We start from the raw sequence: 12,731 nt of genomic DNA, 5'->3' as shown, positions 1-12,731 counted from the left end.
CCCGTGTCCCCTGCATCGGCAGGCGGACTCTCAACCACTGCGCCACCAGGGAAGCCCCAAATGACATTCTTTATCTAATCTAAACATCCTCCTTCCCTCCCCATCCCAAAACCCTGTACTCCTCTTGAACTTTCCCCCATTTCAGCAAACGGTACCTGAACTGGGCCCATACCAAAAACATTAGTCATTTATTTCTCTGCTCAAACCCCACATCTAATCTATTTAAAAATCCTGCTGGCTCTACCTGCAACTATCTCCCCAAATATGCTTCCCTCTCATCACTATCACTCTGTTTCAATCACTCTCACCAGGAACACCTTAATAAGCTCCTAACTAGTCTCCCTGCTTCCACTCTCCCCTTTACAACTCCAAGTCAGATTACCTTCTCTTCTTAAGCCCCCCAATAGCTTCCCATCTCTCTGAACAAAAGCCAAAGTCCTTCAAGGGCCCAGGTGATCTGATCCCTCTGTCTTACTCTCTGGCTTCATTTCCTGCTTCTCCACCCACGGTAGCCTATTTGCTTTACCTCAAACACACGAAAAACATTACCATCTCTGGTCCCTTGTACTTGTAAATTCGCTCTTGCTAACACACCCTTCCTCAAATTCTACTGTGTACTCCCTTGCTTCATTCAGGACTCAAGAGAGTCCTCAGAGAAGCTTTCCTTAGCCACCTCCTAAAACTACTCTTTGTTACTCTCTATCCCTTTACCGCTCTCAGCCTATTTTTTTTTAATTTAATAATTGTATTTATTACATAACAATTTGTTTATTGTCTCCCCAAACTAGATTATAAGCTCCATCCAATGTTGTATTCCAAGCTCTAAATGATATTTAGTGCATAGTAGGTGAGGAATAAATTTCTGGTGAGTGAATGAATTCTTCCATTAGTGCTCCATTAAATCTTGTTCTATACTGGTTACGTAGTATGCAACATTCAAACAGCAGGATAATATATTTAACCAATAATATATTTAACTTTGATAGCACTTAGTTTGTTTCCTAAATTGTGCAACTACAAACAATGCTACAATGACCTCCTTTGTACATGAGTCTTTATGCACTTACAGAAAGATATCTAAGAAACTCCTAAAATCAGAGTACCTGGGACTAAGGATATATAGCATTTTACATTTTTCTAGGTACTATAGGGCAAATTAATGTCATTAATTAATGCCATTTTATTACCTAAATATTCCAAAGTATACCTATAAATCAAGAGTGATAATAAAAGGATGACACAAAATTTTTTTAAAGGATGATACAAATTAAGGTACCCGAAATTTGCTATAATTTCTCACAATCCATAATTACAATGTCTTCCAAGAAAATGTTCATAACCTTCAAGGGAAGAAAGGAGGCAAAGTTCCAAACCTAGTTAATCCTCAACTACTCAAGTAATTCAGAAAGGGGGGGACCTCTTGCTCCCACCCTTTCCCAACCACTAATAAACTGGGGATGGGGGGATCAGACCTCACGCTTCTTATGTTCTAGAAAGGACATTCTAAAATTCCATACCTCATCTCGTCTTCCACCATTACAAGAAGAGCTAAAGAGTTTGTTGCTGCTGCTGCCGCCGCCCCTTTGAGGAGGCATCTTATTAAAAGTTTTGCTTTTCTGTGAAGTGGAGCGACGGGACTGGTTGATAAAATTTTCATTTTTGGGGTAGGAAGGTTCACGTTTGCGATTATAACGCTTGGATCCACTTGAGTTCTTTCCATCTGAAAGCAAGAAATGTGAAAAAATTAGTTAAGAAACGATACATATACTTGGAGAATTGCTCTCCACCTCCCAACAAAATTGTGTTTAAACAAAGGCAAGTGGGCCCTTCCATGACCTCCAAGAAATCTGGGTTGGGCCAGAGCATCAGTGCTTTGGACAAGACATTACACAGTAAGGTGAAAAAAAAAATTTTTTTTTGGAATGAAGCCTAAAGGGTCCCTCCCTCAGGAGGGACACAATATAGATCAAACCACAGAGACTCTCAGTTCACAATGTCTTTCTTTATAACAGAGCTTAATCGCTGCTCTTGTATTGATAAAAGTCCATTCAGACAGAGTGACAGAAAAAGAACAGCCTATCTATATTAAGGAAAAGTACTTTATCTGGAGGCAGGACAGAAGGCATTCTTCTTAAATTACTACAACACAGCTAGACCCTATACCGCAATGGTGTGGCCTAGGTCTTAGCAGATATACAGAAGGCACAAAAGCAAAACAATATTTACATACATTTTAGAGGTCCAACTGAGAAGCTATTAAATTGACAAAACAAAAGAAGCTGGACTCTAAGACTATATCAGCGTAAAGTTATACCCTTTTAAAAACTGTTTCTTGCTTTTTTCCTCCAATTACAAGAACATATGTTCAATTTTGGAAACCAGAAGAATAAATTCGCCAGTGCCCATGGAATACCAACCTATGAAGTGTTTAATTTCCTTTTATTCTCCATTTTACACACTCATCACACATCTTCCACAGAATGACAGGCATATAAGATATACTGTCTTCCACCTATTATTCCATGAGCATTTGCATGCACCCCTAGGCTTCAAAAACATGATTAATGGCCACACTGTTGTCTACCATATGCTTATGGCGTAACATAACCAATTTGTTGTACATTTAGGTGGCTTCTGACTTTTTGTTTATTAAATAGTATTGGGAACCTCTTTATAAAGAGGCCTGTGTGTATAATTATGTCAAGTTCTTAAAGTAGAATTAGCAGATTAAGTATGATCATAAAGCCTTTTACACATCCTCAAGTTGCTTTCCAAAACCATACCAATTTATTTATATTCTAACAACAGTATAAGAGAGAACATCTAGTTTACTACATTGTTTGTAATACTGAGTTGAATAAACTTTGTTAAATTGAAGGGTCAAAATAATGTTTCAAATTTGAATTTCTCTGATGACTAGCAACAAACATTTTTTCAGTCTGTTAACCATTTGTATTTTGTGTAAAGAGCTCGTTTGTATTCTTTGCCCCACTTTTTCTACTGCGGAGCTGAACTGTATAGATTATTTTGTCCAAATTGAACAAAGAACCCTGACCAGAATTTAACATGTGCCAAAGTTTACCAGCTTTAAAAAAAAGCAGGGGAGAGGAGGCAAAATAAAACCTATCTGAGAACCTGAGAACCATACCAAGTAAATAACGGTGAAAGGTCCCCAAATTAGTCTTTGGACAAAAAAAGACTAATCTTTCTTGTCCCTTCACTCACTCCATCTTGCCTTATTTCAACAGAGAAATCTGACCAAATCAAGTCTGTATCCTACTTTAATGGCTTTAAAAGCAAAAACAGAGAAAACAGAAGTTGGGGGACTTTTAATGAAGAAATCCATTAGGCTTACCCTCAAACTTTAAAGGGGTGGTAGTTTATAAAGTCAAGAGACTCCAGCATGAGCCTCAGAAACTACAACCCCCCCCACCTGCCAAAATATAGCTTAATCCTGTTTATGTTAAAAATATATAATTAATAGAAACATGTCTGGAAAGGCAACAGAGCAGGCTGTTAATGACGTTTACCTTTGGGAAATGAAGCTATTCACGTTGGCCTAAAACAGTGGTTCTCAATCCTACAGTTTGTAGGAATCACCCAGATGAGCTTTTAAGGGATTCTTGTGCTCAGGCCTCACCCTCTAAGATTCTGACCTAAGTAAACAGAATTACTGTTCTGTATACTAATAATTTGGATAATTAAAAAATTGTAAGTACCTACAAGAAATTATTTCTAGACAAGGTGACCAGCTTCTTTTACAGCAGACAAAAATAAATTCAAGGTGAAGCATATCCTCAGGGAAAAGGAAACATTAGCTGATAAACCAGAGTCCAAATTTTCAAAGCAACCACTTCACACTCAGTTTGCCAGCAACATGGGATAAATGAGAGGTATGCCATCCTCTCCAAACCTGACCAAATAGTCATGTGAGATGGCAGCACTGTAAACAGAACAGATGGTCAAAGAAACACTGCCAGGCTAGGGTTCACTCCTACCAGTCACCTTTCAATCCCAGTTAGGGAAAGTGACCGGAGCTTAAAAGTTAGGATTTAAGAACGAGACTTTTACCTACTACTTCAGTTCACAACAGTTACTGTCAAACATGGCATCAGTGGTAACAATTAGAAAATGAAGCTTCAGATCTCAAATTCTGCCTTGCTCTCAACCCATGGAATTAGTTTATAGTAAAACTTCAAATAAATCGAAAATTCAGAGGGATACAGAACCCCAGCTAACTTTACCATGAAAAGAAATGAGGTTTTATGAAGAGGATAGGCATATGCAGAAAACATGTTCCCCAAACCTTATTATCCAAGACTATTTCAGACGACCCTGCATCTGACCCTGTTGTTTTCAAGACCTAATAGATTTAGACTGCATAGATTTAGGTAAAGCCAGATTCTACACTTCAAGGGCTCAAAAAGGTAAGCTGGCACTCAGGAGGAGGGCTGTTTTCATTTCTTCACTTATTACCACACTGGCAAGGAAACGGTTTCATAATGCTTACAGAACTGCTGACAATGAACTGCTCACTTCTAAAACATTACAACTGACCACACAAGGATTCATGATTTTAGTTGCTAAAATCCACTCCCTCATCTTGTCTCTCACTTACCTACAGGCATGAAGTCAGACATCTAAAGTGAGAGGCTGGCTCTTATCTCTAGACCCAGGCAGCTAAAGATTGAAGGTACAGTCAGGCCTGGGACCCAGAGATAAAACTCGGAGTGCTATTTCTGAGGTGTCCTACAGGCAACTTGCCAGAATATACATGTGAATAAGTTGGGGGTTGAATCTGTCCTCCTTTCTCTAATAGGAGATAGCAATGAGGTGATCTGCTTTAGATTTTGGAAAACAGACAAAAAAGTCAAACTAAGTTCCTAGGACACACATATTCTCTGTTGAAAGTTTTAAATTTCAAAGTGGTTGTTCACAATCCTGGTTGCACAAGAGAATCATTTGCAGAGACTTTTAAAACTATGGATGTCAGGGCCCAAACCAGACCTAAAGAATCAGAAAGAATTGCTAGAGAAGAGCCCCACACATCCTTATTTAAAAAAAATTTTTAAAAAGGTCCTTAGGAGATTCTAATGCACACCCAGAGATGAGAACTGCCAAAAACTGTCAAGACACAGTCCAAAATGGACCATTAGTTAAATGGCTCAAATCCAGAACACAGGATCCTAGTTTCAAGAGACTTGAAAACTTAATCCACTGTGTCTCAGCTGTCCCACATTTCCCTAAGAGAAAGGTCTCCACCAAGTAACAGTAAGCGTATCTCAGTCTCTTCCCCCGATTACCAAATTACAGGCCACAAATTTTTCAGTTAAAAAATTTGGCATCATCAACATTTCTAGCTGTAGTTTTAACAGGTGGGACAGTCTAGAGATCAGAATACCAGCCAGGAAGTTTCTGCTGCTGATTCATGCCATGTCACAAGCAAGTTGCTTACCCATCATCCAAAGCGGTTGACAAGCACCTCTGGAGGGGCAACATATGGCCTTACTACAGAATCAACTGATAACTGAATCCAGCTGAAATTAGTAATTCTGAATGAAAGGAAGAGAGAGGGGGTATCAGGAATGACGCATGTGCCAATAAGTTACTTGCTTGTTAAGTGAATTTATATAAAGTGTATTTAGTAATATTGCCTGGGACTTCTTAGGAATTTACTTGGACAATTACTCTAACTCCTGGTTTTCTTGTCAGTAAAATAGGGCTAATCCTCTCTCCTCCCTCCTCATATAGAGTCATAAGGACTAAGAGAAAACTTCTGTAAAATGCCTACCATGGTGGCTGGCACATAGTTGCTGTTGAAAGCCTATTATTAATAAATCTAAAATTCCTATCAAGAGCACCTATTAGACTTTCAAAAAGCCATAGAAACCAAGGACTCAAGCCAACCAGCCTGGAAATTCTTTTAACTTCCCTAAATGGTGTTTATAGAAGGCTTTAAGTCACCTCAATTTTCAAAGCCATCAAAACCTCCAGGTCCATTTACAGCTCAGAGGCTTTCTTCAGAGCAGATTACCCCTAGTAACCTGGCTTCTGGTACCGGAATATAAGAGGAGGAGTGTCAAGACAGTGCTTCATACCACAAACCTCAAAATAACTGCTTCATAATACCTGACCTTCCTTTAACCTCCATGGCAGTACCATCCCCCACCCAGAAGGATGGGCCAAGAGACTGGTTCTGGGCCAGGGTCCATTGTTTGCCCCAAAACAGCCAGGTCTCTCTCTTGCCTCTTTTTACTTTCTTTGCTCTTTTTTTTTTTTAAATCAGTTTACTGTTTGTTTTCTTAAATACTTATTTTTATTTATTTATTGGCTGTGTTGGGTCTTTGTTGCTGTGCACAGGCTTTCTCTAGCTGCAGTGGCTTCTCTTGTTGTGGAGCACGGGCTCTAGGCGCGTGGGCTTCAGCAGTTGCAGCATGTGGGCTCAGTAGTTGTAGCTCGCAGGCTCTAGAACGCAGGCTCAGGAGCTGTGGCACACGGGCTTAGCTGCTCCGCGGCATGTGGGATCTTCCTGGACCAGGGATGGAACCCGTGTCCCCTGCATTGGCAGGCGGATTCTTAACCACTGTGCCACCACGGAAGTCCCTCTTTGCTCTTTCTAAACAACTTTCCCCAAACTCTAATCCACCTCTCTCCTCTGGGCTACATTCCTGGGATATTTACTGTTGAACGTTCTTAGAACTACATCTTAGCCCTACTGGAACAAAACTGTAGGAATAGATCCAAGAAAAGGATATGCAAATGTTTGAAGCAATTAGCCAAGGCAAAGAAACTGTGGTATGCCAATCTGGCCAGAAAGATCAAGTAAATCCTGTTAGCCAAATGTACTTATTTCCTGTGTGCATGAAGGGCAAACCTAAGCCAGTCGCAGGAACAAAGACTCAAGTATATTAATCATGTAACTAGGAAGCAAATGACCATTTATTACACACATGGTTTAGAGAATAGAAACCAAAGGTGTTTTTCTCATGTGAGGTAGGAAAAGGAGAGTGGAAAAGGGAATTAAATATTTAAAAACTGAAAAACTCTTGTTCTTGTTACTTTAACAACAGAAAGACAAGTTGTAAGTCATGTCTTTTCACCTCACCTTTCCTGTTCTTCCTTCAACTCAGTACCATGAAACTCAAGAGGTCCCTTCAACAACTTCCAGCTGAATCAAGTACATCAAGTGTTGAGTCAGCTTCTGAAATCCTACAGAAATCTTTTTACGGAATTATGCAGAATTTCAATCTACTCTTTTGTTAGAGCAGCCATCTAGAAGTAGAAGTCCCTGTGTAAGAGGTCCTGAACAATATCTGCTGTGGTAGCATTAGTCTTAGTTGTAATGTTCTTAAGGCAGTATATGCTACCTTTCAGCTCAACCTTAGCCAGTATCTAGTTTCCTAAGCCATTTTTAATCTCTATTTACTCTGTCTTTGAATTTGTTCCTAAATGCAAACAGGTGATTATGGTTGATGAGGAACTCTATTTAGCTACAGGCCTATCCTTCCTTTTTGCTAAGGGAATATACATAGCAGTAGCCAGAAAAGTAGGCAATAGCAATGGCAAACATATTCAAGCTCTCTTACAAACATATTAAACAAAAACTAATGCTACCAGAGGGCACACCTGTGTATTTCATAAAGTCCAGCAAAAAAGTCCTTTCCGTGAGTTTTTACTTCCTTCCTCAGAAGCTTTCAATTGATAAGGTGAATAGTGTTTTAAAAGTATTTTATGGGGTTTTTTTTGTGGGGGAGGGGAACTTCCCTGGCAGTCCAGTGGTTAAGACTCCATGCTTCCACTGCAGAGGGCACGGGTTCCACCCCTGGTTGGGGAACTAAGGAACTCACATGCCCCATGGCAGCAGCGGCCAAAAAAAAAAGAGTATTTTATGGTTTTCTTTTTTTTTTTTTTTTTTGCCATGCCGCATGGCATGCGGGATCTTAGTTCCCCAACCAGGGATGGAACCTGTGTCCCCTGCAGTGGAAGCATGGAGTTTTAACCACTGGACCACCAGGGAAGTCCCTTTATGTAGTTGCTTAAAAAAAAAAAAAAAAATTCACTTCAGTCAGAATGAATCCAGCAATTAATACTTACTCTAAACAAGTCTGACTGAAATGTTAACACTGACAAATATTTGCTTTGGTCAAACCACAATAGAATTCTGTATCATCCTGTTGGGTAATGAGAGTTAGTTCCACTAATCAACATATTCAAAGTCAGGACAATACAAGTAAAATGCCTTACATACCTCAGTTTTGTTGCTGTTTTATTTTGTTTGAGTTGGGGCAAACTTTCACCTACTGCTTCACTAAACAATAAATCAACTTAAGGCATTTACTGCAACTGACTCATGACTGTAAGTTAGTGGCTTAAACAGGAGCCCCAGAAAAATTAGTTGAGAATTAAGATAGCTGGAGAACCAGAATCTTTAACATCTAGGAATAGAATGCAGAAGTTATTTATCAGCTACAATGAAAAATATGCAGACTGTTCTAAACTAGTTCCAACACTGGCCAAGAGGACTGGCAAACCTCTACCTCTAGGGAAGATCTCCGATAAACCTACACATGTGCAAAACCCCAAAATTAGTCTGCATAATATTGCCTGACGTGGCCTGAGAGTCTACACTTATCCCTGCTTAGATATTTAAAGCATTCATTCTTATCAAGACAACTGGTCTCCACCTGAGTTCCAAAAGCAAGCTCTAGAAGACCTTGATGTACCAGGTAAACAAGTTTGCTATATCGAGCAGAAAAACTCTGAACTCAATTCAGCCTTACAGTTGTTTTTCTGGTTTTTAAGTCAGCCTTGCAGTTTTCTTAATCTTGGAAGTTTTAAACAACTGGAGCTCCACATCTGGGGACTCCAAATGTTCCCCTCTCTGCCACACATCCCCACTATTCCCACTGAAAACATTTCCTATTACTGCTAATTTAATCAAAATACAAAAGAGCAGAGCTTTGAAGTAAGACGAAGACATTCAACTCCAGATTCTGCCAACTCCGGAACTCCTGGCCTCTCACCTTCTTCCTTCTTTAGATGTGAACAATTCCACCCTGCTGGACAGGTGACGGGAGTATTGAAAAAAGAGGTAAAAGCCTAGCCCAGTACCTGGCACATGGTAAGCCCTCAATAAATGGTAGCTATTATCATCATGATGGTCATATTTAACATTGAGAGGCATGACTACAGAAATGACAAAATCTTCCTCATAAGATGACACCACCCTAGTCTAACAAGGAAATAGACATGATGTGCATTTGGTGCATAACAGGTGTCAAGTACTCTCCTAAGCATTAGTTCATTTGTTTCCTAAGTTAATTTATTTTCTCCACCTTTACAGGTAAGGAAACTGAGACACTCACTCAAGGTCTGGCAAACCTAAAAAGACTGAATCCAGAGACTGTTCTCTTAACCACTACTCCACACTAAACAAAGCCATTCAAAGATGAGTCGTCTTCATCTGGGGAGATCTGGGACCAGGTTATTCAACATGAGATTTGAGTTTAACAAATCCCTGGGCCCCACCATCCCCTGTTTAAACTTGAACACTACTCAATTCTAATTCAACATTAAGAGTAAATGAACATAGTGGTTTTAGGAGCGTACGCTGATGCGTCAGACAAACCGGGTCTTCAGGCCTGCTACACATACTAGCTGGTGACCTCACCTTTTCTGAGCCTCAATTTCCTCATCTGCAAAATGGGGATAAGAATAGCACCTACTTCACCGAGCTATTTCGAGCTTTAATGCAAGGATGTACTAAAACCACGCAGTACAGTTCCCATTAAGTGTTAACTAGAAGTAATGGGAGCCATGGAAAAGAGAAAGATATGAATAGTAGAAAGCGGAGCTTGTCCCTGGGTGACCCAGCTGGCACACGAGCGAGGATCCTCCCCAGCATTAGGAGCAGTCGCCCCCCGCCCACCGCCACAGGAGCCCGCCCTTACCGCTCTTAGGTTTAGACTCGCCGGCCGGCCCTGCAGAGGCGGAGCGGGGCGGCTGTTGCCCTTTGCTGCTGCCCGAAGAGGCGGAGGAGCTGCTGGAGCCGCTGTTCTTGTCCATGTCGGAGGCGGTGGCGGCGGCGCTGGGGGAGCTCTGCGGCATCAAAGGGGGCCTTGGCGGCGGCGGCGGCGGTCGGAGCGGAGCGGGCGCGGCGGAGACCCAGGCTCATGGCGTTCGGGGCCGGCGGGGCTCGGCGGCGGCAGCGGTTCTCGGCCTTCATGGCGACATTTTTCCCTGTTTCCTTCCTCGGCTTCTCAAACTGGAAGGAGAAGCGGCGGGCGGGGCTCTTGAGCCCGGCGGCGGCGGTGACCGAGAAGGAGGAGGAGGCCGGAGCTCGGAAGTCCGGGCCGGGCCTGGCGGGGCGGAGGCTGCGGGGAAAGGGGAGGCGAGGGAGGGTGCGCGAGCCCCGCCGGCCGGCCGGACACGCTCTCCCGCCGCGGGGCAGGGGAGAGGGCTTGCTGTCTTGGTGTCGGGGACAAGTGTCTCCGACACAGCGACCGACACTCGCCTCTGGGCCGAGGCCGAGCTGCTCCGGGAATGGCGACGAGTCGCCAAACAGCATCTCGAAGAACCCGGATGAACTATATATAGTGGAGATGTGAGCGTGAAGCACGCTGGGAAATGTAGTTTTCTGCCTACATCCGGGTCCAATGGGTTTTTGTTTGTTTGTTTTCCTTTTTTTCCTCCTCAATGTGTGAGAGATCTTACAGGATGATGGGACTTGCAGTACAGGTTTTGGTCTTAGTACACTAATAATAATATATACCACTCATAATGCATCCAAACATTGGAATACCTGTGGAATTCCTTTATTGACTCATTGTAAATTATAGTTCTTATTCTAGTATTAATATCAATTTATTTATGGCTCTTATTCAATCTCCTAATAATGATAATAATGACAATACTTTACATTTAATACCACTCTACAGCACTTCCTCATACAATTACTTCATTTCATAGTCATTTATTAATTAATATAAATCATTGTTAATATTTCATTTCAGTGTTAATAATAATAGTTATCATTGAGTGCTTATCATTAGCAGACACTGCTCTGTGCAGTTTTTATGGAGTATCACATCTATCCTCACAATAACTCAAATTTAAAGACAAGGAAACGGACTCAAAAAGCTTAGATCATTTGCCATGATCACACAGCTAATAAGTGACATTCTCAACTACCTGTAAGATAAGCAGTTCTCCATTTTACAGATATGGACACTGAGACTTAGAAAATCACATATGTATTTTAGAAATCATATGACACCCATCTGTACTTTGGAAAATTATAAATGATTTGTTCCAACAGTAGCAGTTCAAGATTCAAAGGATCACAGAAAAACACTGTGAAAAAGATAAATAATTCTTATAAATATAACAATAAATAAGGCTAACCTTATCTAGTTAGAAACCTATTATATGCCAGGCACTGTGCTCAGCACAAAGAATTCCGAAATAAATTAATGCAAGAATGTGATAAGGACTATAATAAAGTTAACACAAAATGCTGACCAGAGCAGAGGCCTCAAGGAGAGATGTACAAAAATTTAGGACGGGTAGAGGAGGGCTTCCCCAGAGGTGGTGTTACTTGAGCTGAGCACAGAAGGATGAGCAGAATATCATCAGTCATAGATGAACAAATAAACAAATAGACAAAATCCTAGACTTCCCCTAATTAGGCCCTTTTGTGTTCCTTATTAATCGTCACATGTTATACAAAACATTAATAAGTATATACAAGTCAATCAATCTTGCGGTTAACAGTTTTAACTGGGATAAAGGAAATTAGATACTAATCTCATTTTTTAATTTATTTATTATTTATTTATTGGCTGTGTTGGGTCTTCGTTGCTGCACGCGGGCTTTCTCTAGTTGCGGCGAGTGGAGGGCTACTCTTCATTGCAATGCGCGGGCTTCTCACTGTGGTGGCTTCTCTTGTTGCGGAGCACGGGCTCTAGGCACGCGGGCTTCAGTAGTTGTGGCTCACGGGCTCTAGAGCGCAGGCTCAGTAGTGGTGGCACACGGGCTGAGTTGCTCCGTGGCATGTGGGGTCTTCCCAGGCCAGGGCTCAAACCCACGTCCCCTGCATTGGCAGGCGGACTCAACCACTGCGCCACCAGGGAAGCCCTAATCTCATTTTTAAAATTTCCTTAAATGCCCTCCACCAGTCCTTATCTTGCTTTCCCTTTTCCAGCTTTTTCCCCCCAACAAATCATATTGAAATGAGAGAATGGCTACATCATGCATCAAATTAAGTCTAGAAAATCCTAAAGTCCATTCTTATGTATGAATAGACGTGGAAGATACACTAAGATTCCTGGATGATTTTTTATTTCCTTTAACAAAGATGAGAACTCTGATTACATGGGTGAATCATTCCTTTCTTCTATCACTCTTAAAAGAGAGGGAAAGAGAGAAATTCCAGTGTGGTTCTTCCAAAATAAAGCAGTAGGTGTCCATCTGTCAGGTTACATTAAGCCAAGAAGAGATTTTTCCTTTTCAAAGTAGTTTCTTAGGGTCCTTGGCGCTTTCTCCTTGTGAAACATTTACAGGAAACATACTTTAAAGAAAATTAAAGCAGAAACATACAGAAATCCAAATAAAACTCACCACCTCCATCCTCTTTTGCGCAAGATGCTCTACGTTACCCTTACCATAGAAAAGAATGGGAAAATCTGGGGTTGAAGTAAAGCACTCATTCTATACCAGTTGGAGCTAGAAAT

General features: G+C 41.2%; 1 protein-coding gene across 2 annotated transcripts in view; it reads right to left on the bottom strand.

Annotated features, from left to right (window-relative positions):
* Positions 1-10,122, bottom strand: part of RNF10 (ring finger protein 10) — a 31,688-nt gene extending 21,566 nt beyond the window's left edge. For both annotated transcript variants that reach the window (XM_079718219.1, XM_079718220.1), the window contains exons 1-2: positions 9,951-10,122; positions 1,518-1,720 (exon numbers count right to left, since the gene is read on the bottom strand). In XM_079718219.1, the coding sequence (XP_079574345.1) occupies positions 1,518-1,720; positions 9,951-10,107 (360 nt within the window). In that variant the 5' untranslated portion in view covers positions 10,108-10,122. The remainder of the gene's footprint in view (positions 1-1,517; positions 1,721-9,950) is intronic.
* Positions 10,123-12,731: the final 2,609 nt, after the last annotated feature.

The sequence above is a fragment of the Hyperoodon ampullatus genome, assembly GCF_949752795.1.
Source record: "Hyperoodon ampullatus genome assembly, chromosome: 13".
NCBI lineage: Eukaryota > Metazoa > Chordata > Mammalia > Artiodactyla > Ziphiidae > Hyperoodon > Hyperoodon ampullatus.
Note: the sequence above shows the minus strand (reverse complement) of the source record. Positions and strands in the feature narration are given on the sequence as shown.